Raw genomic sequence first — 26,668 nt, forward strand, 5'->3', positions numbered from 1 at the left:
TTGAGCTTTATAATTTTACAGATATTATTTATACTCTAACAACAACATTACACACTAACTAAAGTTTGAAACATGGGATCACGAAGAACGGGACCTTTAATATGAATAAATTATTATAATAGTAATTTTAATTGTATAGAAAATATTATTAAAATATTGAATATTTACATTTATATAAATATAAATATACTTAAATATACTTAAATATGCCTAATTGACTCTATTGTTAAAAAATTTGGGGTTGGTAAGATTTTATTTTTATTTTTTAAACATTGCTCACCAAGGCAGCATTTATAAAATAAAATAAAAAAGGGATATTGTGAAATATTATCATTTATTATTATTTAAAAAAACATTAATATATTTTTTGTGATAACGCAAGTAACTCTTAATTTAATGTATCATTGCTGAATAAAAGTATAAAAAAAATCCTACTGACCCCAAACTTAGTACTGTATTTTGTAATAGATAATATTTTATGTATATTTAATATTTTATTGTTTTCGTTTACATTGTAAGGTACAGTGCTTTAGACTTTAATCTTTCAAGTGCGTGCTAAAAAATTTACATTTCTCTTTTTTTGTTCATGTTTGTGTGCACATATGGTAGTGTGGAGAAGCGACGGCGGGAGCTGGAATGCCGCTACATTGACGAACTGGCTGAGTTATTATCGGCCAACATGAGCGATATTGCCAGCTTGAACGTGAAGCCGGACAAATGCCACATCTTAAAGAGCACCGTGGACCAGATCCAGCAGATCAAACGGCGCGAGCAGGGTGAGTAGCCAGTGTCCGTGCTTTTCCTTTGGGGCTGTGTGTGGGCTGCGTACAAGTTTTTCCATTCACTTCACAGTACAGACAGGAAATTGACACTGGAGACGATTTGATAGTACAATTTTCGTCAGTTTTTTTCCTGCGTTCAAAAATATTTTGGCTGCCGCCAAAATGGATCTTTGTCCCGCCAAAGATTTATTTGAACATTTCATGTGCCATTCTGCAGTACTGGTACCCGCTGATAGCCGTCTGCTTTAAAACACTCGCCTTCAGCGTTGAGCTTTGTAGCCAATCACAGACATATCTGTTGCGAGCAGGAACACAATGGCCAATCAGATGTATTTAGTCAGAATCTGCAGAGTTTTTTGTTCAGTGCGAGTTCTGCACACTCGCAAATCCTTTCATTATAACCACCTTGACAGCAACATAGTGTCGACCCAGATCTGGCCCACATTTGGTACACGTGGAATCCACACGTACCAGAAGTGGGCCGGATCTGGGGACGACACTTTTGCTGTCTGGGCAACGAAGGATAAACACAATGTCAATAAGGCTATGCTCAGATTGCAGGGGAAATGTGGCCCAAATGTTTTTTGCTCACGTGACTCAGATGTGTTTTTCTCATAACAATATGAACAGCAAAAACCACATGAAATCTGATCTTTTCAATTCCAATTTGGGCCACTTTCATATGTGGAACTAAATCCGATGCAGGTCAGATGTGCAAAAAAAAATCGGATCTGAGCAATAAATCGGAATTGAGCACTAAGGTATATTGTCTGTACTGGGATCACAGTTCACATGTGTTGGGTCCATTTTACTATGTGTGGATGAATGTGTTCGTCCGCCATCACCGAAGACCATTGTTGACCCAGGAAAAACCCTGTATAGTGCATATAGCACTTGATGTTTGGTTTGTTGACATACCTAATCTGATTAGAACTTGTTCCTTCAGTCATCTTAAAGACTAATGGGGGAAATAAACTGAAATGTGAAACACAAGGTTTTTATCTGGTTGTGGACTGGCTGTAAATCATAGTGGTGAGATATTTTTGGGGGGCCCAGAGGATGTGATTATTTGCTTACTTTTTTGGTTTGTTTTAATCAGTAACTGGTCAGAGCTCTCAGACAAAGCCATAAAATGAAGAGAACACATATTATGTCCAAGACACACTCAGTGGTAAAGTAAATTTGTGAAGTTCTGCTGGGATGTTGACTTCCTGTATACTGTTCAAAAGTTTGAGGTCAGTAATGTTTGTTTGTTTATTTTTGTTTATTAAGAAATTATGGCTTTTATTATGCAAAGATGCATAAAATTGATTGAAAGTAGAGTAAAACATTTATAATGTTACAAAATGCTGTTCTTTTGAACTTTCTATTTCTCAAAAAATCCCAACATTTTCTCAGTTTACACAATTAAAATATTAAGCAGCAGAGCACAACTGTTTTCCCGTTGATAATAAGAAATGTTACTTGAGCACCAAATCAGCATATTTTTATAGCACTTTATACAATACAGATTGTTTCATTTCAGCATTACAGGGTTAAACGGTGGATTCAATAAAATGAAACATTGCTGTAAAGCAGCTTTAAAAAAGAAAATAGTGTCATTGTTCAACTGAAGTCATTTCAGTGCTGATTCAATACCACTGTAAAGATCATCAATTATTAAATGAGTTCAATTCGGCTATAAAGCAGCTCTTCAGAAAACAGCGATGTCATTGTTCAGCTCCATTCATTTCTCATCAGATAGTGTTAGTGTAGTCAGATCAATGATATTGTTGAATATTAAGTGTAAATAAAATCATTATCATTGTCAAAGGAACTTGCATGGGCAATTTTGTAGCAATCATAGAAGATTCACAGAATAAAGAAAATTACAGGTTTGTAATTACAAGGGTGAATAAATGATAACAAATTTTGGCCTAACTCTTCCTATAAGCCAGACATTTTGGATTTTTGGCCAGTCTAGTGTTGACCAATCATTAGGGGATGTTAGTGCTTGTCAAAGCTAGATGTCTGTGTTATGTTTAAAGTCAGATCTGCAGTGATGCATTTTAGCTTTTTAAGACTGGTTGCTTAAGATTAGTCCACTTGGTATGTAAATAATTCTTTCTGGAAATATGTATTTATCAATGCCACAAAGCATGCAGTCATACAGGACTAAGTGAAAGATTGACAGTGTATTTCAGCACGTTTAGTTATTGTAATATGCGCTATTTTTATTGCATCACTCATGTAATGGTTCAATTAATTTCTTATTAATAAATCATAATAAACTATAAAAAATAAATCATTGTCTTGGTTTTCAAAGCTATATAAAATATAATACACTTGGACAAGTTGATCTGCCTATCAATAGACACAAGTTTCAAACTAATTTACCAAAACTGGCTTAGTTCTCAAAGAAAGAGTCTGGTTTGTTTAATGACAAGTCCTCTCAATGGTTAAATATTTTCTAAGAACTACTGATGAGACCTTAAGTTGAGTAAAGTCCTTGTGACCCAAGCTCATTTCCTTATCATTGATCGTATTATTTGTTTGGAGATTATTCATGGTTGACCTTAAAGCAATATAGTATTAATTTGATTGTCTTAGCCAGTACATGAAACTTGCCAATATTTTGCTTCAAGAAATGATTTGGATTGTTGTTGTTGTCGTTGTTGTTATTTCCCAATGAGAGGCACCTTGAAAACTTTAAAGTAAATTGAAACGGAACAAAGCATGTCAGCTAGCTCCAAATCACCCCGTTATCTCACACTAAGTAATTCAGAACATGCACCCGGTCATTCTTCATTTCGACAGCGGTAAACATGTCATCTCATGATTTGCAGGCCTTAAAAAAGGGTTTTGTTGGCATGGCAAACTAAGGAGCCCCTGGAATAGTGAATATAATTTATGCAAAGAGGTCACGAGAGGATGTTTATCCGAAGATCTAAAAATTTATCAGTGTCAGAAGGTTGTGGGGTCTGCATATTAGGTGGGAAGGCACTGGCTAGCACAAACATTTTAAGCTGTCTCTGGTTTCTTTGCAGGACTGTAATGTATACACCATAATCCTTTAAAATGACACTTGACAGATAGTTGCTGGAACCGTGCTGCTATATCTGGCGCATATGCGCTGTAGGAGGAAATGCATCATTATTATTATCATTTGAAGCAGTGGGAAATGGGTTAAATTGTGTTGCATAGGTGAGCTTAGGAAGATGTTTTGCTTAAGCAAGAAGTGTAATCAGTTTCTATGACTATAAATGAAGAAAGATGTGTGACCACCTTTGGGAGGGCAGGGTAAAACGGCACTTTTTCACATTAGCATAATTTCGAACAGTTTTGTGCTCAGATGATGTGCATGCCATGTTTCATGTATTTCAGGTAGATTTATCAATGAGAAGCATTTGTAAACCTGTTGTTACAGACTCTTAAAGGCAGGGTAGGTGATTTGTTCCAGAAATATTTTTTGTTATGCCAGTTGAAAGTCATCACACGTCATCAGTGCGTTTTACGCTATGCACTGCACAGTTAAACAGACCTCAGTTACCGAGCACCGCATCCGAAACAGCAGCCACCTTTTACAGTTCCTCCTGAACCAAAACAATGCGCTTTATGCTGCGTTCATGCCATAACTACCATAATTTGTAAGACATGGAAACCCGTGACGTTATACTTAGAGCGGCTCGTTACTCGAATTTCTGCATTTCAATGGCAACACTATCAACGGCGGAATTATCTGCAGCAGTCAGGTGATACAGGTCAGTGCTCTTTAAGTTGTTTATGTTTATTATTATTGTAATGTTGTGTGCTTTGAGACATGAGGTAGTTTAACGCCATCTCTCGTGACGCTTTAGTTTTCTCCTTTCTGTAAGCCTTCATGTGTTTTGGAGGAAGTGTGGCTTTGGAGACGCTCTGAAGGGAGGGGATCTTATGCTTTCAAAGCTAGCTTGCTATTGCTAGCCTCTCCAAAAATGACCTGCCTTACCTTTAAATGTCTCCCTTATTTCAATATTCATGATATTGGTTAATTTTATATCACCCACAAAATTATTTATTTGGTGAATATGCTATATAATGCATGGCCGTAACATCTGGTATTCAGTATTAATTGCTCTTTGAACCGATACTTGGGCTTTAGCATAAAATATGATTTAAAAGCTGATGAGGTTCACTTTAACAACCTAGGTTTTTTGTTCTTGTCATCCTTCAATAGGGTCAGCTCACTCATGAGCTTGCTTTAGTTCTACAGTTTGTCACCCAGAGTGCTGGCCCTCTCTGTTTTCATTCAGAGCTCTCAGCCTGAGGGAGAGGGGGGGGGCCGCAGGGGCGTGCGAGAGAACAGCCAATGGCGATGCTGCCCTGTCCCCTGACCTTGTGCAAAAGAGGGCCTCTCGTAGACCTCAGCTTCCCCTCTCTTCCTGCGAGAAAGAGAAACAGGAACTTGCCGCCCCTCCTATCCCTGGCTTAGGGTGTTGTTAATGTTGTCAGACAAGAACACACTTTCACCTCTTAAGCTTAACCTTTCAGATGGGTTCAATCATCAACCTTTAAAAACATGTTTACCTGGAATGTCACCTGAGGGTCTCTTGGTACACTTTTAGGGCTGGAAGGTATGACATACGATACCTCGCAATGGTAGAAGTCTGTCTGTTTATACCGTGGTAAATATATTTTTGTGACTGGACTACTTTACCTAAACTTTAAGTGGAAGGGATGACGAAAGCTGGAGCAGGGTGTGTATTGGAGGCCATATTTCCATTGATTTTCCAGCAAAAAAAAAAGTATATCATGATTTAGTCTGTCACCATGACATAAAAATACTCATACCAAGATTTTAATCAACCACCCACCTTTTATTCTGATCAAGGATCTACGCATTCAGCTTAAACTACATCAGTAAATTCTTCTGATCTGTCATGGAAATATTTGTGACTTCAAATTTTTTGAGACTACTTCAGATCGATCCTGTCTGTGTGTGGGTATGAAAAAGTTTGCACACTATTGAAGTGTTTTCCAGATGATATGAATGAGGACACTAGGATCAAATGTCACTTTTAGTTGGATGAAGGGTACATCAAAGACATTTTTCACATTTCAGCCATGCTCTCATACAGCACAGCGCACTTCATTAACATTCCAGCCCCTCAACAAATGCACTTAAAAAAAAAAAAAAATCTAAATCCGATTCAATTTGAAACCTGAGAAATTAAGTCAGAGCACAATTCGCATGGCAAAGGTCATGAAAACCAGCAGCCATTAGCTTTGTTTGCTCTCTGTTTAGTTGAATGCCTGGGTGAAATTACTTGAAGTATTATTCAGCTTATTTTAAGGACTGTGCATGATGAAATTTGTTCACTTTGCCATTCTTATTTAAATTGACAGAATGTATTTAGGAGGAGGAGAATGTTTACACAACTCACTTTTATCTGTGTCAATTCAGGAAGTCACGATCCGATTCTAGAATGGTTCTCGATCCTTCACAATTGTGATTTTTGTTTAATTACATTAACTCCATTTAAATATATTTTATGATTTAGAACCTTGATTGGTTGTAAGATGGTGCAAAATAAAACTTAAGCCTTTTTTGTGCTTGGCTGTTAAATGCATCTCAACTCTAAAAAATGTTTTGTTGTAACTGATCCAGAATCGTTTGAGAAGGAATTGCGATACTCGACTAGATTATAAGTGGTGTCATGATCTTAAGGTGTTGTAGGTGGTTGTCGATTATTCATATGTAGTTGCTAAGGTGTTTTCAGTGGGGGTTTTTTTGCATGTTGCTATGTGGCATGTGTCTGCTAGGGTGTTCTAGGTGGTCGCTCATTGATCCAGGCCAAAAGAGCACTACTCTAAGTTTCTTTTTAGATATGGCTCGGATCCGTCCCTCAATGTAAAGGTGCGATCACATTTACTGCCGTTCTCCGCATTTTCACAGACAGAGTAGTTTCAATAGGGATCCGTGTCAATTTTGCGACAGGATTTGCCATTTAAACCAACAGGAAACTGCTTGGTTCGAAAGAGACTTCAATGTGTGCTTTGCTTCGTTCATCTCTAAACTATTGACAATCAACAAATGACCTTTTGTGTCGCATCATTTCACTGAAATTTTACTAATGTAACTGTAGGATTTTTTTCAGTTGTTTTATTGTCCACCATATGAGAAGTCTGATTGCTTAGAAAATCAGTAGCACACCTCTTCTTAAAAACCCAAAAGATTTGTGTATCGTTCATTTTAAGGCCAATTCACACCACGTCGACAATCACCAGATTACAGTACATCACTTCTCAGCCGCAATGTATTGGCCAAACTTTTGTCTAACAACCCAAAACGCCTGTTCCTCTCCCACCATACTGACTTCATTTTAAACTCTTGCGTTGCAGAGTTCAGATCAAAACAAACCAGATTGATGTCGTCGCTGAGTTGAGCTCTCTGCAGAAGTTCCTCGGCGAGAGCTACATTGCTATTATGTGTGTAAATACGGCGCTCAAGCTCTGATCTAAATTTAGCCTTTCCTTCAAGAAATCTTCACTTAGAATGCAGCCCAAAACAAACAGTCTCGTCCTCTCTTCTCTCCAGCTGCTGGACCGAGTCGAGTTCTCAAACGGTCCTTCAGACGCTTTGATCTCGAGAGGAGAAAGAAGGTTAAGTAGTTTGGCAGTAGAATAATTATTGACACTTTCTATCAGCTCTTTGAGTCTAACTGGGATGGGAGTGACCGAATTGTGACTCTGGTCTCAAGCGTTTCTCAAGAGTGCTCTCTGCACTTACTGCTGCTGGCTCCCCTCCAAAAGTATCACTTTGCTCGCATTAGTCTAAGAGAAGCTTCCGCTGTGTGGCTTTCATCCACCCAGTCCAGGAGAGGAAGGAGGACAATAGTGAAATGATGCACGTTTCTTTGTGTGTGTGAATAAAAGGCGCTAACACAATAAAAAAGCTCTGACAGATAGGGATGCATAAGATTTGTTTGGAGGGTGTGGATTGATTATGTACACCGCAAACTAAAACCTGCTGGCCTTACACCAGGAACCAAAATTCGAGGCCACAAAACTGTGTGAATGTGCATTTCACCGTACCAACAGAAAGTGCATATATATCCAAAAATACAGTAATAAAGAAATATTGTGAATTGTTTTTACAAATTTAAAACAACTCTTTTTTTTATTTGAACTAATTTTTATGTCATTTCTTTATGACAATTTCAGCAGTCAGTGTCACATGATCATTCAGAAATCATTCTAATATGCTGATTTGGTGCTCAAGAAACATTTTTACTATGAATGTTGAAAACAGTTTTGCTGCTTAATATTTTTGTGGAAACTGTGATGCATATTTTTTTTAGGATTCAACAATTGTGACTTTTTTTGGGGGAGACCATGATTCATTTTTTGTTGTAAAATTATAAATGTCTTTACCACGACTTTTGATTAATTTACTGCATCCTAACTGAATAAAAGTGTTTGCGTATTTCTTTCAAAAACAAAAAACTCTTGAATGGTAATGTATATTCATGCTCTCAAATTTTGGTATCACTTACCAGGGACTTGAAATTTCTTTGTGTGCCCACAGAGAAAGCAGCTCTGATGTCTCCAGATGATGAGGTGCAAAAGAGTGACATATCGTCCAGCAGTCAGGGCATGGTGGAGAAGGAAGCCCTTGGGCCACTCCTTTTGGAGGTATGTTGAACTTTTCCGACTGTCTATCTGTAGAAAAGGCTGATGTCTGAGTATTGCCGTAGACCTGTATTTGTTGTCATATAAGCCTGGCCCATTTCCTATGGTTGGGAATATGGCACTTTAGTGCAACATACATCTTATTTGTGTCCTCTATCTCTATTCTCTGCCCGCTCTACCAGGCCCTGGATGGCTTCTTTTTCGTTGCGAACCGCGAGGGACGCATTGTGTTTGTGTCTGAAAATGTCACCAGTTATCTGGGTTATAGTCAGGAAGAGCTGATGACCTCCAGCGTCTATAGCATCCTTCATGTGGGAGATCACAACGAGTTTGTGCGCAACCTGCTACCCAAAAGCCTTGGTGAGTCTCTCGGTGAGGACGGAAACAGTAAGAGCAGAATGATAGATAAAGGCCCCAATATACTCACGGCGAAGTTCTTTTTTGTTCTTCGCATAGGTGTAAAAAGAAGCTTACAACGGCTGATTTTGCTACTGCCCAAACGTTATAATGCGACAGAAAGCTTGAGCTCCAGACTCTCTTGAACATGCACAGGACCATTTGCCTGAGGCTATGATTACGATGTATACAAAAATAAAAGTAGGATTTCAGTAAAATAAAGATTGAGATTTTAGTTTTTCAAAGAAAGAGTTTGTTTGTTTTATTTCTCATATATTTTTTAGGTTATTGGTATCAATCTCAGACAGGTTTGTCAAATACAGGGTTCCCGCGGGGTCTTAAAATGTCTAAAATTCTGAACTTTAAATTTAAGGCCTTAAAAAGTCTTCAAAACGGCCAGATTTTCATCCGCGGTCTTAAATTTCATTTAGTCAGGTCTTAAAAAGGGTTTACGCTCGTTTATTTCCAGGAACGCTGGCCGCAGAAAGTTATTACAAAGTAGCAAAAAAGTATCGAGTCGTAGCCTACGAAGCGGAGCTCTAGTGCTGGGGTCTCCAACACGTCGCTCGCGGCCTGACTGGAGGTCGCTCGCCAAGAGGCCGTTCACATATCGCGTCTTTTGCGCGCTCAAGTTCGTTCAAATGTAGGCGCGCGGTAAGCGTGCTCATAATAGAAGCGACTCGCTCGTTTTTTCCAGGCGCTGTCTGAAAGCTCAGTCAACAGGAAGGATGGGGGTGCACCCAAACACTACGGGTGTTTTTCTCTTCTCGGTAAATAAATCTTGTAGCAGAGCTACAGCAAGCGTTTCTCGGTGGTGGAAATCTATTAGCCACTAAAACTTCTTTGTCGTTGTGGAGAGCGCAGGGCATGGTTGCATAGCAACGACAGACGCCACGGGAAAATCGGACCGAATTTTACTATTAATAGTAAAAGATAAGCTAAAGTGCATTGTAAATGTCAGTAATTGATCTTTTTGGACTCATTCTTTTTATAAAAAAATATTTAAAGTCTGAAATATGTGAAATATGATTGATTTCATTGTGTAGTATTAATACTTTTTGAACAGGATTCTGTGATTACCATGATCATTTTTGTCACTATAATCATGAAATTAAATGTTCATGCCATTTCATCTCTAGTTATGATCAACTAAAATCAACTAATTATGTGTTTTTTACAGTATAATATGCAAAGTGCAATTTTCTATAAAAAAATTATATCTGATTCTGTTCTTTTCTCTGACACGCGTTGTTGGGTGTGGAAGGTTACTAATGTGATTTATCTGTAAATTAAATTAATGCTTTTTCAATTACTGAATTCATTGAAATAAAATGAATTCTTTGATTTGAATATTTATTTGGTAATACGTCGTGTAGGTCTTAAATTTCAATCTTTATGGTCTTAAAATGTCTTAAAAAGGTCTTAAATTTGACTTACTGAAACCTGCAAGAACCCTGTAAATAGTTTGCCAGGTCTTTTGGGGTTAATGGAAAACCTGCTTAAAGAGGTTGTTCGGCATTATTAAGCAAGTCACATTTCTCACACAATACGGGGATGAAGAAAGATCTTTCTGAAGATGAAACGCATGAAATGGTGCAAATGTCTCGTAAAAGACATTAAAACAACTAATATTTTGCGAAAACTGAATAGAGATTGAACTATCAAAAGATTTGTGAGTGATTTAGGCACAGAAGAACTCGGTCACATACAGGTATTTGAAGCCGCTGGTGTTTCTGGAGTCCCAAGAACCTATCCATGCTGGCTGGCAGTTACTAACTTTTGGATATGGAAGATGTTAGGGGTACATTTGGATTTAACTGTATGTACAAGCTGTTATTTGCCGGTTGTTGAAGAAAATAAAATAAAACAGTTTGTGGGGAAAAAACAAAAGGCAGTTAGAGCTCTGTGTTAATCATTCACTGTAAATACTATCACAAACGTTTGAGGTCAACCTCGTTCACTTCAGAACTCCGTTACACTCCACTGGTGGTCTTTATCTCGCACTTCACTTACCCTGCACATCTGTGTGTGTGTGTTTTCAGTAAACGGTGTGCCATGGCCTCAAGAGCAAGGCCGGAGGAACTGCCACACGTTTAACTGCAGGTTGCTGAAAAGGCCTCCAGATGAGGTGGACACAGAGAACCAGGAGGCCCGACAACAGTATGAGCTCATGCAGTGCTTCACGGTCTCTCAGCCCAGAGCGGTGCAGGAGGAGGGCGATGGTGAGACCACACACACACTCATAAAGTCATACCCATATAAATATTTAGCTTAGTGCAGGGAGTCTGATGAAGCTGTCATTGACGTGCCAGTGTTCAAATCTGAAATCAGTTTTTTTTTAGTTTTTTATTTTTATTATGGGGTGCAAAAGTCTGAGTCCACTAATAAAAATGCTTCTATTTAGCATTTTTCTAATTTAATCATGTTTAATTATGTTATGTACATATGTGTTTAAAAATGTGTTGCATATAGCTGAGGGGGGTCACTTTGTTCAGACCATGATGTCTCTGTTGTCCACAGACCTGCAGAGCTGTTTGATATGTATAGCATGTCGAATGCCCCGTCCACCTCAGATCCCTGTCTGTACGGAGTCCTTCATCACCAAGCAGGACCCTACAGGTAGTGTTTCATGATACACACACACACACACACACACACACACACACACACACACAAACACGTACTAGACTTTACATAAAATATTGAATAAGCTAAACCAAAGACTAAACTATTAATTTACAAATTTGAGCAAATCAAAAATAAAACAACTATTGCAAAGCAGAAAACAGTAGTTGAAAAAGCTGTTGTCGAAATAAAATTAATGAATACAAATAAATACTGTAGTTAGCGAGAGATGCTGGTAAGGTTTTTGATAACAAATATGGACACAAATATTCACACAGGAGGACCAAATCCTAATTGTTTTTGTATGCAAACATATTAGATGGACTCTTTTGCCCATCTCATCATGCTTTTGCTGTATGTCTCACTGGCTGTTTACGAAATCGCCCCCCATACCCTTAAATAGGGCACTATTTGAAGGGACAGCTGTTTGTAGTGGTGTCCAATACCATCCAGTGCACTCATTCAATCCCACAATGAACCCGCAATATCGAGTATATAACCGCTGTACGCTCAACGGCTAGAGAATACCCATAATGCACCGTGACACAGTCTCACCGGAAGACGGCGCCCACAGCTTAATCATCCATCAATCCATTTTCCAAACTGCTGGTCCCATGTGACTACAGCGTAATATCATACAGGTACAAATTCCTTTTTAATTGATTATTAAATTGTTTAATTAAGGTTTATACATGCTAGTTTCCATTACAGAGCTCAGTATAAATCTTTTTATTACAACTGGAGCTGTGTTTCAAAAGTTTCTTGTTTTTGAAGTAATGATTTTGATTAAAAACACTTTTAAAGGGGTCAGATGATGCTATTTTAAAAGTTCATTATTTTGATTTTTGGGATTAATAAAACATGCTTTAATGTTCAAAAAGCTAATTTTTCACATACTGTACGTTGTTGTAGCTCCTCTATCCCCTGTCTGAAACATGCTAATTTCTAAAAAAGCTCCTCCTTCCGAAAAGCAAGCTCATAGTGCTCTGATTGGCCAGCTGATGTAATATCTTGACTTCATTCGAGGCGTTTTAGGCAGGTCTGGTTTATTCTATCCTCTGTTAGATAGAATAAATGGATCAGATTGTATACATGCACAAACAGATACATTACACACTACAGGAAAAGGAAAACATTAAAAAGCACCATAAGACCCCATTAAAACGCATCTCCAGACGTCACCTTCCATTTTAATACGCTCTATTTATTTATTTAGTTTTTTTCAAACATGGTGACAAAAAATTGTGACAGTTACATTGAGCTCGTACATTGTTTCCTGTGATTGTCATTCCTGTGTAAATACAGATGTAGCTTTGTTCCTCAAAAGTCTTGCTTAGTTTAGTGCAGGAGAAGAAAAAGAAACATGCTGGAGAAGAATAACAAACATGCAGACTGAAACTGAAAATATGTGCTTTTTCTATTTTTGCACAAGGAAGCGCAAAACTGTTTGTTGTTAAAACTGCAATGTGAAAAGCTTCCTCTTGAACTTCTAGTCCTGTTGACAAAATCTAATGATCTTTCTCTCTCTCTCTCTCTCTCTCTCTCTCTCTCTCTCTCTCTCTCTCTCTCTCTCTCTCTCTCTCTCTCTCTCTCTGTGTGTGTGTGTGTGTGTGTGTGTGTGTGTGTGTGTGTGTGTGTGTGTGTGTGTGTGTCATGCAGGGAAAATCATCTCTATTGAGACGAGTGCTCTGAGGGCCACAGGCCGACCAGGTTGGGAGGATCTGGTCAGGAAGTGCATCTATGCTTTCTTCCAGCCTCAGGGCAACGAGCCCTCCCATGCCAAGAAGCTGCTTCATGAGGGTGAGCACGTTCACCTCCGTTCTAGCCATTTTGAGTAGTACTTGACATTTTAAAGCACCGATGATTACCACTTTTTATGATGTATTTGACGATTTACACGCGCATTTTTACTCATAGCTTAATAACCTTTGATCTCATTTACTTTTTACAGTATGGCTGCTACTAACAATTATTTTGATAATTGATCAATCTGTGGATTATTTTTTCATTTAGTTGAGTAGCTAGTTTTTATTTGGCAGAAAAAACTGTTTTATTTTCTTTATTTTATTGAACATTCAATATTTTTATTGAAACGTGTTACTTTGATTGATGCCTAATGCTTTCCTCCAATCAAAGTGCAAAAAGAAGTTTATAAAAAGAAAAAAAAGATGTATGAATATAGGGTATACATAACTATTCATAAGTTTGGAGTCTATTTTTTATGTTTGTGAAAGTCTCTTATCCTCACCAGGATAATGCAGGCTGCATTTATTTGATCAAAATAATCAGTAGTATAGTCTAATATAGTGGAATAATATTTATATAGTGTTATAGTTTTTAATATAATTAATAAATATAGTGTTAATTTTTAATTAATATAGTGTTAATATTTTTGTAGAAACTGTGACGGATTTAATCTATGTGTGTGTTGACAGTGATGACCCACGGCACGGCCATCAGTCCTCTCTACCATTTCATACTCAGTGACGGGACGTCCCTCAGTGCGCAGACGCGCTGCAAATTCTGCTGCCCCCAAAACCCAGATGTACAGCCCTTCATCATGGGCATTCACACTATAGACAGGTATCATCTCACAGTAACCAACACAGAGAATGTCCCTTTAATTTATATAAACACAGCACACAACGACTATTGGATCTCACATATTTTTTTTATTTGAATGTGTGTTTTAGGGAACACAACACTGCTAGCTCTCAGGAAAACACTACCCCCAGCCTTCCATCTCCTGCTGCCCCGCCCTCCCGTTCACCTGCCCTGCAGCCCTCCAGTGACCTCAGCCTCCATCTCAACAACAGCAACGGCACTTGTGCCACTCCTGGACCCCCCACACCCACTCCACCAGGCTACCTGACGCCCAGCCGTGTTGGGCCCTCCCAGCAGGTCAGCAGCCCCTCTCCACTAGGCAGCCCGCTCACATCCACCTCTACCTCATTCATGTCGCCCCGACCTCCACGGGGCAGCCCGGGCCTGGCCAGCAGCCCACGTGTGCCCGGCCATCCTTTTTCCCCCTCGACGCCCGGCATTCACTCACCCGCTGGCGGACTGACCAGGCAGCAATCTAGCGGCGATGGTGTCGGTTTCTCTCTCCCCTCTCCCCTGCCTCCCAGACAGACTCCAACCCCCAGCAGCTCCCCGGCACGTCAGCCACCGGCCAAACCGCCGGAAGCATCCACCGATGAGCCGAAGACGGTAGGCAACCCCAAACTCAACCAGCTCTTGGACGGCAACCCCGATGCGGGTGCCTCCGAACATGACTCTCAACCCCGTCCCTCACCCGTGTCCCAATGCCCGGGCTCTCACCGCAGCCTGACCGAGCGCCATAAGATTCTGCACGGCCTGCTCCAAGACAACAGCCCTGCAGATGCAGGCAAGGAGCTTGACATTAAGAAGGAGCCTCCAACCAGTCCCAATGCGGCCTTGGTAGCACGGGGGCTCGGGAAGGAGCCCCAGGACCACCAGCTGCTACGTTTCCTGCTGGATACGGATGAAAAGGACCTGGAGGACTTGCCTCCTCCGGCCGCTCTCAGCCTCCAGACGGTCAAGGTGAAGGCCGAGAAGAAAGGGAGCAGAGAGAACGTACCCTGTGCCGCTGCTGCAGCCACCAACGTGTCTGCAATCGCTTGCTCACCTCAATCCAGTGACAAGCCCAGTCCGGTATTTACTTCCTGATTTATTCCATATTTGTACTTAATGAAAGAATATCTAAGTACATCTACATGTTACTATGCCACAAAGCCTTAACATTATTGGTAAACTTCACAACTCAAGTTATGTTTGCAGTATCGTTTAAAGGTTTTGGTTCGGTAAGATTTTTTATTTTGTTTGTGAAATAATATTACACTTGAAAATAACTTTATTCCAGTTTTTAGTGTCATGTGATCCTTCAGAAATCAATATAATATGTTGATTTGGTGCTTAAATAATATTTATTATTATTAATCTTGAAAACCCTGTGGAAAAACATTAAAACAAAATTATTCTTTGAGATTCTTTGATGAACAAAGTTTAAAAGACCAGCATTTATTTACTTTAGTAACATTATAAATATCTTTACTGTCACTTTTGATCAATTTAATGGGGCCTTACTACTTAAAAGTAATAATTTATTTTTACTGTTTGAAATCTATTTGACTGCAAACTTTTAAGTAGTTGTACGTTTACTCCTGCGCATAGCTTTTAAATATCTGATCACAAATGGGATGTTTGGCTGATAGAAATTTATTTTGCCAAATTTATTTTTTTGTTTCATGAAAAATGCACATCATCACAATACATAAAACATTTTAATTAAAAAATATTGAAGAAAGCTTAAATAATTTTATTACAGTTAATGTGTATTCATAATTATTTCAGAGGCTCAGAGTTTCACAACAAGGTCAGATTTCACGTTTTTGTTGAATGTTGTTGACAATGTTTAAATATTTGAAATGTTTGAATATTTGGTTTAATTTTGCACATTCATGTCACCAAAAATTCAGAATATTTTCATCAGCTCAAATAAGATTCCATTTTAGCCAGAGTAAAATTGACTAAAATAAATTAAAATGTCATGATGGAATATTTAATGAATTAATTTTTTTGTGTTAGTTTTTGACAAAAAGAGTCTTCTCATTTGCACAAAGTTAAACTCTTCGCAACTTTGTCTTGTTGCTGGATGTGCCCTTATCCCATCATCCCTGGCACAGGAAACGTCTGTTTCTTATGAAAATAATTTGCAGCTTCAAACCTCTGTCACCATAAACTCCCCTTCAGTGTCCTACTGAATATATTAGTGATACATTTTGTAAGCCTTATTCTTGCTGGGTTCCCTCAGTTACTGTGTTCTTAAACTGTCAAACCCGTGTGATGTTTTGAGGCGGTCACGTTTGGACTTTATCTTTCTTGTGGTCTGGTGTGCCTTTTGATGTCGATGACCTTTGCACTCATTTCCACTCCACCGCTGTGTGTGTTTACATGAGTAGCAGTTTCCCAGTACCGATCTGGACACTTTGAACCAGCTCTTGCCCACTCTGAGAAGCTCTGTGGGAGGTAAATCTATAGAGGAGCCAGTGCTCGTCCAGCCCAGTGACGACAACCTTTCCATCGGGGTGAATGTGAAGAGAGAGTCACTAGGAACTTCAAACCAAGGTGAGGCCCGTCCCACCGGAGTAATTATAAAATTCAGAATTTTTCATTTATCTTAAGTCCTTAATAACTGCTTTTCTCCTCCTTCACTTCTCTCTGTAGCATTCCCTGATGGATCAAACCTCTCGAATCAGTCCTCTTTTGAGTTCTGTGACCCCTCTACACCAAACCAGGGTCAGGTCCAGGATCTTGGGCAGACAGACCCTTTCCAGCCCTCAAAGGAGAGCAGCAGCCCCTTTGCCAGTCCAACCAGCCTCAACTCTTTCAACACCACCACAGGTACAAAATTTAATGCGCCAAAACATAAACTTTTAAAATAGAAAGAATTTGAATAGCAGGCCATGGGAAGAAATAAGACTTTTAACAAAACGTTATCATATTTTTTTTTTATTCAGGTCTAGCCAAGCTGGAGCTTCCTGATTCTCAGCAGTTCCAACCCTTGACCCTGGTTGAACCAATGACCTTCGATAGCAGCTTGGACAGCCAGACACAGGCCCCTCTGTCCTCTCCTCAAGAGTGAGTGTTTATGGATGTGATTATTGAATTCAATAGTGATTTGCACACAAATTTAGTTATTTTATTTTTTACACAATGGAAGAAAAATACAAATGTTTCGGCTCTCAGGCCTTCTTCAGTGTGTGAGGTACAATGATTATTGATAATAATCAGGCTACAGGACTGGAAAAAAAGATAATTGATATAGTATATTATAAAAAATAATTATTCATTTAAATTTTATTGCAACCTACTTCTGTCCATTTTTCATTTTTGCTGTCAGATACAAAAATAGTGTGCATTCTTGTGTAAAATATTGAAAATAAATATTTTCTAATTTTAACATTTATCTGTGAGTAAGAATGAGTTGAAACTTAGTGTTGGCGAAATAAGCATATACTGTTGTATTTAATCACACGTGTATACAGTAGCTGTTTTTCATTGGTGCTGCTAACTAATATAAAATTTCTATGTAAAATAAGGCAAATTATCTAAAAATCCCACGATTACTTAAAATATTTGGGTGATGGAGTTGGTACTGTTTATCATGGTTTTGTCACCAGGAAATATCAGCACATTTAACTGAAATCATATTTTAGTTAAAAAATAAAATATTGAAGTATTTATTAATATTTTAAATTAGCTTTTATTTTCATATTTTCATTTTTCATTTTAATTGTAATAGTTTAAAGGGCTAGTTCACCTTAAAATAAAAATAATTCTGTCAAATTAATTACTCACCCATTCCAAACCCGTAAGGCTTTTGTTCATCTTCAGAACACAAATTAAGATCTTTTTGATGAAATCTGAGAGATTTCTGTCTTTCTGTTGACGCAGCTGACACTTGGACAAAAAGTTCATAAAGAGATCGTAAAACGAATCCATATGAATAGAGCGGTTTAGTCCAAATTTTCTGAAGAGACTTGATCATTATATGATAAACAGAATTGAATTTCACATATAAACATTGATCAGCGAAAATAAACAGAAGCTCAAACAAACTTGCTGAAGCTCAAACGTGCTGCGTAACACGAGAATGAACCTCATTGTTTACCACAACTAATTTGTGAGTTGATGAATGTTTATATGTGAATAAAAGCCTAAATTTATTCAGGAGTTGAGTGATATGAACTTAATTTTTAGCATTTTGATCAAATAAGCAGTGAATAAGGTGAATTGGCACATTTGTGTTAAGAACATTCTAGTAAATTATCTCTGATTAATGTCAATGTGTAATAGTTGCTTTTTTAAAACCTTAAGAATCAATAGAAATATTTATATTTAGTTACAATTACTACTATAATACTCTAGTCCTTTAGTCACAGGGAAGATAATGTGCACTTTCACCAAAATTCTGTTTACCTGCCAGATCAGTTAACCCTGCAAAGATGACATAGAAGTGTCAGCTGCTTTCCTTCCACTCTTGATCAGAATCGTAGACCATCTTGTTTGTTCTCTGCACTACGCAGGCAGTGCGTTCCGTGTCCACTGGATGAGATGCTGTGTCCGCCCACCACTCCTGAGGGCCGCAACGATGAGAAGGCCCTGCTGGAGCAGCTGGTCATTTTCTTGAGCCGGACTGACGAGAGCGAGCTCGCCGAGCTGGACCGTGCTCTGGGCATCGACAAGATTGTTCAAGTTAGTATTATAAGAAAAAAAATTATTCTCGTACCTTTTACCATAACAAGAACAACGTGTCTAAGGTTGACTGGTTTACCGCCTTGCCTACAGAGTGGAGGCCTCGAACCCGTCACCCAGACCTTTCCTCAATCTCAGCCCCCAACACCTGTACCCATGGACCCCAAGCTGCCCAGCTACCCCTCTCAGTTCCCAACCTCACCCTCACAGTTCCCTGCTGAGATGGGCACAGCACAGGGCATGAGTTTCGGGGCCCCGCGGATGGCGTTTCCAGGCAACGTAAGCATTACGGTGCGGCCTAGCATGAACCGAGCTCCTGGTGTGCCCAACCAGCTGCGACTACCTCCCAACCAGCTGAGACTCCAGCTTCAGCAACGTTTGCAAAGCCCACAGCAGGTAGATCTCCAGCTTTCACTTCATTGTGCAATAATAAATGTGAACACACAATGTCTAAATCCTCCTCTTGGATTTTGTTGCACTGTGTAACAAATCCAGTGAATGCTTTTGATTTCGCCCTTTTAAATAACATGCTGTGGAACTAACCTATTCTTTTGTCGAGTGCAGCTGCTGAGCGAACATGATTAGTTGCTCTTGTTTAGTGGTGATCTATCTCCTCTCTCCATCAGCTCCAGAACAGGCTTGCGGCCATGGGCCAGTTCCCACAGGGGGGGCATGTTGCCATGGGGATGCGTCAGGCCATGCAGCAGCCTCAGATGCCCTCTCAGGTTAGTGTCACATACACCGATTATGTATGCCATTTATAGGAATGTGACAAGTTTGATTTGATTACGATTGTAAGACCAGATCTGAATCTTGGTCAAAATTTGGTTTGGTTTGGTTTGATATTTGATATTTATTTATTTATTTAAAAGGGACAATGCATATGAATGAACATAGCTTTTCAGCAATGTACATATGCCAAAGTTAGCCCCCAGGCTATTTTACATTTGTAGTCCCATGTGAGGTCATCAACAATACCTAGTAACACAACTAAACATTTAATTTAAACATGATTCGACTTAATTTAAAAGACACTACAATTAACAACAACATATAAGAAATGCCGCAATTAGCAGACAGGGCATCTAATATGGCATACTCATACATGACGGACACACACATATACACATACACAGTATAGTGCTACTCAAAGTGCATTAAGTGCATTATCAATTTCTTAAAGTGCTATTAGATGCTGCAAAGTGCTGGATCTAGTTTGGTATACATACATACACTTATAAAGTAATACAATGAACCGTACCCATTTATCTAAATTACAACAATTATCATTAGTGGGCACATACTTGATTTGTTTTAAGCCATTGTTTTTAAGTTGGTTCTTAAAACTGGGGAAAGTCGGGCTTTCTCTCACAGCAACCGGTAATTTTGTTTGATGTTTGATGTTCACAAGTTCGCAATTTTTTATTTAAATGTCATGACGATGCAATCACTGCTATTATTTATTTATTTAAAAAGCTGAATTATACATGCATATAATAGAAATTTTATTATAAATATACAGAATATTTAATAAATGTCTGCGTGTGTCTGTGTGTGTGTGTGTATATGTATATATATATATATATATATATATATATATATATATTAGGGGTGTGACGAGACGCTTACTCCACGAGACGAGACGAGACACGAGATTGGGTTCACGAGAACGAGACAAGACGAGATTTTTACACAATTTTTAAGAAATCCTCAATGATGAAATATATGAATGGAAAATAGTCTTTTATTCAACTGAAAATCATAAAATGCAAAACAATTTAGGTGCATTTTGAAATCAACTTGTAATGAATGTTATTTTACTTCTATTTTAATTAATTATATGCGGTAAAGGACATGCAAACACTGCAAAATGTTTTGCTATAAACTCTACCGTCTGGCTTCTCCCCTGTACGATTTCACATGAGAAATCTAACTCCTTTCCACAAATCGAACATAAAAAAAAATAAAACAGTATAAATAAAATAAATATAAATAACTGAAATAACACTTTAAATGCAAACAGTAAGTGTGTATCCATAATCAAAGTACTGCTCTCTCAAAACTACAAGTTCAAACAGAGACAATTTTTTTCTTCAAGCATGAAAAAGAGATAAATTAACTACACAGAACAGCCTAAGATTATGGTCATGTTCTTTTTCAAGAATATAAGCATGTCGACGATTTCTGGCAGCAGTTGAGACCTTTGGGCAGTAACTAGGGCGATATGACTTGTGATATGTGAATGTTAGCTATACTGTTCCCATGTCTTAGTGCTTTAATAGGTTCTTTGCGCGATAGGTCAAATGTTTATTACCTGCCTGGTTCAGATTACACTATTTTAGCGCGATTTTGGCACGATCCGTTTCGTGGAGATTCGTAAAGGACAACGGGCGTCGGGACGCAAGATTCGATCGTTTCATTTCGTATAGTGTGTCATAGTGGGCGACAACCTACGCGTCTGCGATGCTTCAGGACATCACGACAGAAAGACTAGCATGTTTAATTTTAACGGTCCTCCACGACGGGTTGAGTGTGTGCGAGAGTGAGTGTGCGCGAGTGAGTGAGAGTGCGAGCAACAGTGAGTGTGCGTGTGTGCGCGCGCGAGTGAGCGTGTGTGTGTGTGTGTGTGCGCGCGAGTGAGCGAGCGAGGGACAGTGAGTGTGTGTGTGTGCGCGGAGTGTGTGTGTGATTGGCCCGGCACACAAATGATTTAAAAGTGGCAGGGGCATCTTCAATACTAATTTCACCCTCACATCACAACAACTCACGAGACAATAGGCTTGTTTGAGATGAGCAAAATCTGCGCAGAATCGATCACCGGTGATCAGCGCGAGATGCATCCCGGTTAGAAATGTGTCCGAGTGCGGTCCGCCTTGCTCTGATGTCATGCTGACGTATGTCAAAAATCTCTCGCGAGCGCAAGGCACACCTGTCGGATTCTGCAGTCGCGCGCAGTTGCTCTCCACTGACTGCGCTGATCAAAAGCATGATGGGAAACGACTTGCTGACGACACAGCTTAATGTTCATTGGTTTAAACAACCGTGATGTATTGTTCTCTTTTAAAATGTTTGATTTTAAAACTCTGATATCATGTTTTATGTGTATACGTTATGTGTGAATATTCCCAAACTATCTAACAGTGCAATCACTATGGTTTATGCAATGTAATTTTTATTAAAAAAACAAATAAAAAAACACATGTCTGTATTTAAGAAAAAAAGACTGATAAACATGTATTTGGAATTAAATAAGTAGGCTACTTTGGGTGTCTTGTTCATTATATTTATTTTCATATAAAAGCAACAGAACTTAAATTCCATCCAGTTTATTAGCAACACTGTGCACGAGCGTGAATCCGGTGAATCCCGCGATATCCGTCTTTGATCTCACAGGTGTCAGATCCACTACGAGAAGAGAGAACTGTCCAGCTTGCCTGCGCATTTTTCACTCCTCCTCTCACTGCAGCCGCCTACTCTCGACTACATTTCAGGCGAGGCAAGGCGCATCTCAAACAAGCCTAAAGTTTCACCTCGACGAGAAATCTCGTCGCGTTTTAATCTCGCGAGATCTCGTAACACGAGATCTCGTCACACCCCTAATATATATATATATATATATATATATATATATATATATATATATTATGTATGTATATATATATATATATATATATATATATATATATATATATTATGTATGTATGTATGTGTATATATATAGTATTGTTTATTTCTTTTGTTATTATGTACTACACTTATTCATTATTAACACATAATATTAATTAAATATTATTTATTATTATTATTAGTAATTATTATTCTGTTTAAGACAGTCATTGCTAGTATTTATTGTTTTATATACTTATATATAAAAATTAGAATATTAATATTATTTTTATAAATAAGACCCATTCATTGGTAGTATTAATTATTTATTTATATTAGTGCTGTCAAATCGATTAATCACGATTAATTGCATCTAACATAAAAGTTTGTTTACATAATACTGTGTGTGTGTATATATATATATAAATTTTTTTTCTTTTTTTTTCTTTTTTTTTTTCCTGCTGCCTTTGCCTTCTTGCCAGTTCCATAATCAGTGCATATAGTTTTCATAGTCAAATCAATGCTTTTTGTGTATTTTTTTCACTCTTTCCCTTTAACAATTGTTATTTTTTCTGTGTATGTCTGTGACTGAGACTGCTCTCTCTCTCTCTCTCTCTCTCTCTCTCTCTCTCTCTCTCTCTCTCTCTCTCTCTCTCTTTCTCTCTCTCTCTCTCTCTCTCTCTCTCTCATACAGCCTCCGCTCAACGCTCAGATGATGGCGCAGCGGCAACGGGAGCTTTACAGTTTCCAGCACCGCCAGCGGCAGCTTCTGCAGCAGAAGGTCCTGCTGATGAGGCAGGGGATGAACACAGGGCCTCTGGGGGCTCAGCGAGTTCCTAAGGGTCCCCAGCAGCAACAGCCGCCACAACAGCAGCAGTTTGGCTTTCCTCCTGGCTACAATGCCGTGCCTGGGAACACCCCTACCTCCCCGAGCCATTTTAACCCCATGGGAGGACCTCTGGACCCCAAGCTGCCTACCAGGGGGGGTATGGGAAACCAAGGAATTATGGGAGGCATTCAAGGGCAATTTGGGGGGCCTGTGAACACTCCTGTTCAGCAGGGGCTTTTCCAGCAATTTGGGGGGCCTGGTATGTCTCATTTGTAAGCTACTAATTTATCATCAGAAGGGTTATTATAGTTAACTAAAGCTAAAACCATAAAATAACATTTCCGATATTTCTAATAAAATAAACGTTAACTGAAATAAAATAAGATTTAAAAAGTACACATTTGATTTCAGCATTTCTCCTTTTTTTTTTTTGCATTGTTTACTTACTAAAATAACTAAAACTGAAATAAAAACCATATAGACAATTCTAAATACTAAAACTTTAATTAAAATAAATTAAAAAAACAATAAAGAAATTCAAAATATGAATAAAACCTATAACAGTGTCTCAATGACACTAAAATAATAAACCGATTATCACATCCTTCTATCATGATGTCTAGCAGAGCCAATGTACCACTTGTCTCTCACAGGCATGATCCAGCAAGCAGATCCATCCTTTGCTCCTGAGCTGAGTCCAACCAGCCCCTTGCTTTCACCTCAGAACTCCACCTCCCAGAGTCCTCTGCTCCAGCAAGCGCAGCCTCCACCTGGTTATCAGTCACCTGACATAAAGAACTGGCAGCAAGGGGCCATGGGAAACAACAGGTATGCTGTTTGATATTGATCACCAAAAAGGTCACAAAAATTATATGCGATTTTAGTTTTTCTTTCATTGTATTTACGTGTCTTCATATTCATTTTAAACCATTTCATTTTGTTATGTGTCAGTATGTATAACCAGGCAGGTCAGCCTGTCTCTCAAAACTTTGGGCAGCAAGGCGTTTATAACAACATGAGCATCACCGTGTCAATGGCTGGAGGGTCAGGAGCGGTGAGCACTCTACCTCCTATTGGACCATCTGTCAGCATGGGCAACAATAACCGTGGCAACGTTACTGCAATGTGTAACGATCAGGTAAGATGGTCTCTATATAATTTATTGAGATGACTTAAAGGGATAGTTTAAAAAAATTAAAAACCAGTCTTGATTTACTGTGATTTTCTGTGGAGCAATTTTCTTTTTTTACAAAATTTACAAAGAATTTGTAAAGAAATACCATTTTGTTCTTGAAGCTTGTAAGCTTTAGTCCCCATTCATTGTAATTTCACAGAAACAGTTATTTTAATATCATTAAGTTTTTGTTAATATACTTTATTTTTATATTTTCTGTTTTCATTTTACATTAAGGTTTAGTAACTTTGTTGTGTGTTTCTGTCAGTTTTATTAGTTTTTTTATGTCTTTATAATTTTAGTTTATTTAGTTTTAGTTATTTTAGTGTTTCAATTTAAACTAAAGGAAAGTTAGAAATTGACAGTTAGTCTTCAGTGTCACACGATCCTTCAGAAATCATTCAGAAAAAAAAACAGCATTAATATGAAATAGAAATCTCTGGTAATATTATAAATGTTTTTACTGCCACTTTTGACCAATTTACTGCATCCTTGTTGAGTAAAAGTAATATTTTCTTCCGGTTACACTTTATTTTAAGGTGTCATTTAAAGGAACTGTATGTAAGATTGTGGCCAAAACAGGTACTGCAATCACTTTCAAATTACTGTAGAGCAGTGTATCCCCTCCCCCTCCCCCCTGACTCGAGGTTACCAGATAGGCTGCAGGATCCAGCAGGAACGTAGGCTGACACGTTTGTAGCTGCAGCTGTGGTAACTAGAGCAGAGCTGGCAACCCGGATGCCGAAACACTACTGACTTCGTGATTGGTAGATAGGTGGAGGGTGGGGCATCAGGCCAAAACACAACATGACAACATCAACATCAGTTGAGGGCTGCAACCATAGATATCATATAATAAAGGCTAGATGTCTCGTCCGCGCTGCTGGCCAATGGAGGTCGACGTCCGCACACGGCGGCCATCTTACCACAGGGAGCTCGCTCACTCGTAACATGGTGCATGTACTTTTAAATAACCATAACTTGCTCAATTTTCAACCGATTTTCAAAGGTTTGGTTTGTTATAAACGTCAGAGATGTAGTTATGACACTGCATACATATGAATAATTATAACAATGGACTTCCATATGAAAGAATTATAGCCACGTTAATAACATTTGTAAGAAACCAAACCGTTTGTAAATCCGTCAAGATTTCAGCGAGATAAGAGGATTTATGTGCGTGCTGATCACTCACCTTAATTCACAGCTTCCCTGTGGTAAGATGGCCACCGGTGATGCCGGAAGTAACTCCGCCGTAAGACATCTAGCCTTTATTATATGATATCTATGGCTGCAACTATCACTTTTAAATGACAATATCCTGGCCGGACTACTGTTGTCAGTGATATAAGTATTTGAAATGAACATGATTTCTTAATGTCTAGTGACATATCAGGGCCATTTTATGATTAATTGAAATACATTTCTTACATACAGCTCCTTTAAGTACTGAGTAATAATAATTAACTACATGTACTTACTATGTTGCATGAAATGATGCATAATTTATTATAGTTGTTATTATTACCTAGTTCTGGCATGAAACTGTAGATGGCGCAGGCTGGAAGGTCCTTAACTCATTTGGTAGTGATCGCGTCGTCATCTACATAGCGCAGCTGATTGTTTGGTGTTGCATCAGTGGCCAGTGAGCTGCGGCTCAACATTCAAACAAATACCGGTAGTTCTGCTGTTAGCAGTGCAGCGCCCTTCAGAAACCCTCCACCTTCCCCAGCTCCAGATCTGCTACAGGGGTTATGTCATGTATGTTACATATGCAGCAGCATGTCTTAGATGCTCACTGCAATGTCTGTGAATTTATTGGCAGTAGCAAGTAGGGCTGCTCGATTATGGAAAAAATCATAATCACGATTATTTTGGTCAGTATTGAAATCACGATTATGTAACACGATTATTTCACATGACTTTGGGAACGTGTTGCATTTATTAAAAAGACACGGTAACACTTTACAATAATGTTAATTAGTTAACATTAGTTAATGTATTAACTAACATGAACGAACAATGAGAAATACATTTGTTACAGTATTTATTAATCTTTTTTAATGTTAGTTAATAAAAATACAGCTGTTCATTGTTTGTTCATGTTAGTTTACAGTGCATTAACTAATGTTAACAAATACAACCTTTCATTTTAAAAACGTATTAGTAAATGGTGAAATTAATATTAATTATTAAGTATTGTTCATTATTAGTTAATCTTAACAAAGGTAGTTAACTAATGCTAATTAATGAACCTTATTGTAAAGTGTTACCAAAGACACCTTTCAACAATTCTTAAAAAATCGAAATTTGAACATTGATTGTACT

General features: G+C 38.4%; 1 protein-coding gene across 4 annotated transcripts in view; it reads left to right on the forward strand.

Moving 5' to 3' along the window:
- The window catches only part of ncoa1 (nuclear receptor coactivator 1), a 72,303-nt gene that overhangs the window by 39,981 nt on the left and 5,654 nt on the right, over window positions 1-26,668 (forward strand). For 3 of the 4 annotated variants that reach the window (XM_084090520.1, XM_084090521.1, XM_084090522.1), the window contains 17 exons: window positions 610-776; window positions 8,329-8,435; window positions 8,615-8,792; window positions 10,871-11,050; window positions 11,349-11,447; window positions 13,113-13,253; window positions 13,889-14,036; window positions 14,147-15,128; window positions 16,436-16,601; window positions 16,701-16,877; window positions 16,994-17,114; window positions 18,563-18,731; window positions 18,825-19,127; window positions 19,358-19,456; window positions 23,032-23,425; window positions 23,820-23,994; window positions 24,118-24,304. In XM_084090520.1, coding sequence (XP_083946646.1) covers window positions 610-776; window positions 8,329-8,435; window positions 8,615-8,792; window positions 10,871-11,050; window positions 11,349-11,447; window positions 13,113-13,253; window positions 13,889-14,036; window positions 14,147-15,128; window positions 16,436-16,601; window positions 16,701-16,877; window positions 16,994-17,114; window positions 18,563-18,731; window positions 18,825-19,127; window positions 19,358-19,456; window positions 23,032-23,425; window positions 23,820-23,994; window positions 24,118-24,304 — 3,793 coding nt within the window. Of the gene's footprint in view, window positions 1-609; window positions 777-7,382; window positions 7,404-8,328; window positions 8,436-8,614; window positions 8,793-10,870; window positions 11,051-11,348; window positions 11,448-13,112; window positions 13,254-13,888; window positions 14,037-14,146; window positions 15,129-16,435; window positions 16,602-16,700; window positions 16,878-16,993; window positions 17,115-18,562; window positions 18,732-18,824; window positions 19,128-19,357; window positions 19,457-23,031; window positions 23,426-23,819; window positions 23,995-24,117; window positions 24,305-26,668 lie in introns of those variants that run through there. The other variant, XM_084090523.1, reaches the window with a different exon arrangement.

This window comes from Abramis brama (assembly GCF_963993115.1).
Source record: "Abramis brama genome assembly, chromosome: 18".
NCBI classification, from domain to species: domain Eukaryota; kingdom Metazoa; phylum Chordata; class Actinopteri; order Cypriniformes; family Leuciscidae; genus Abramis; species Abramis brama.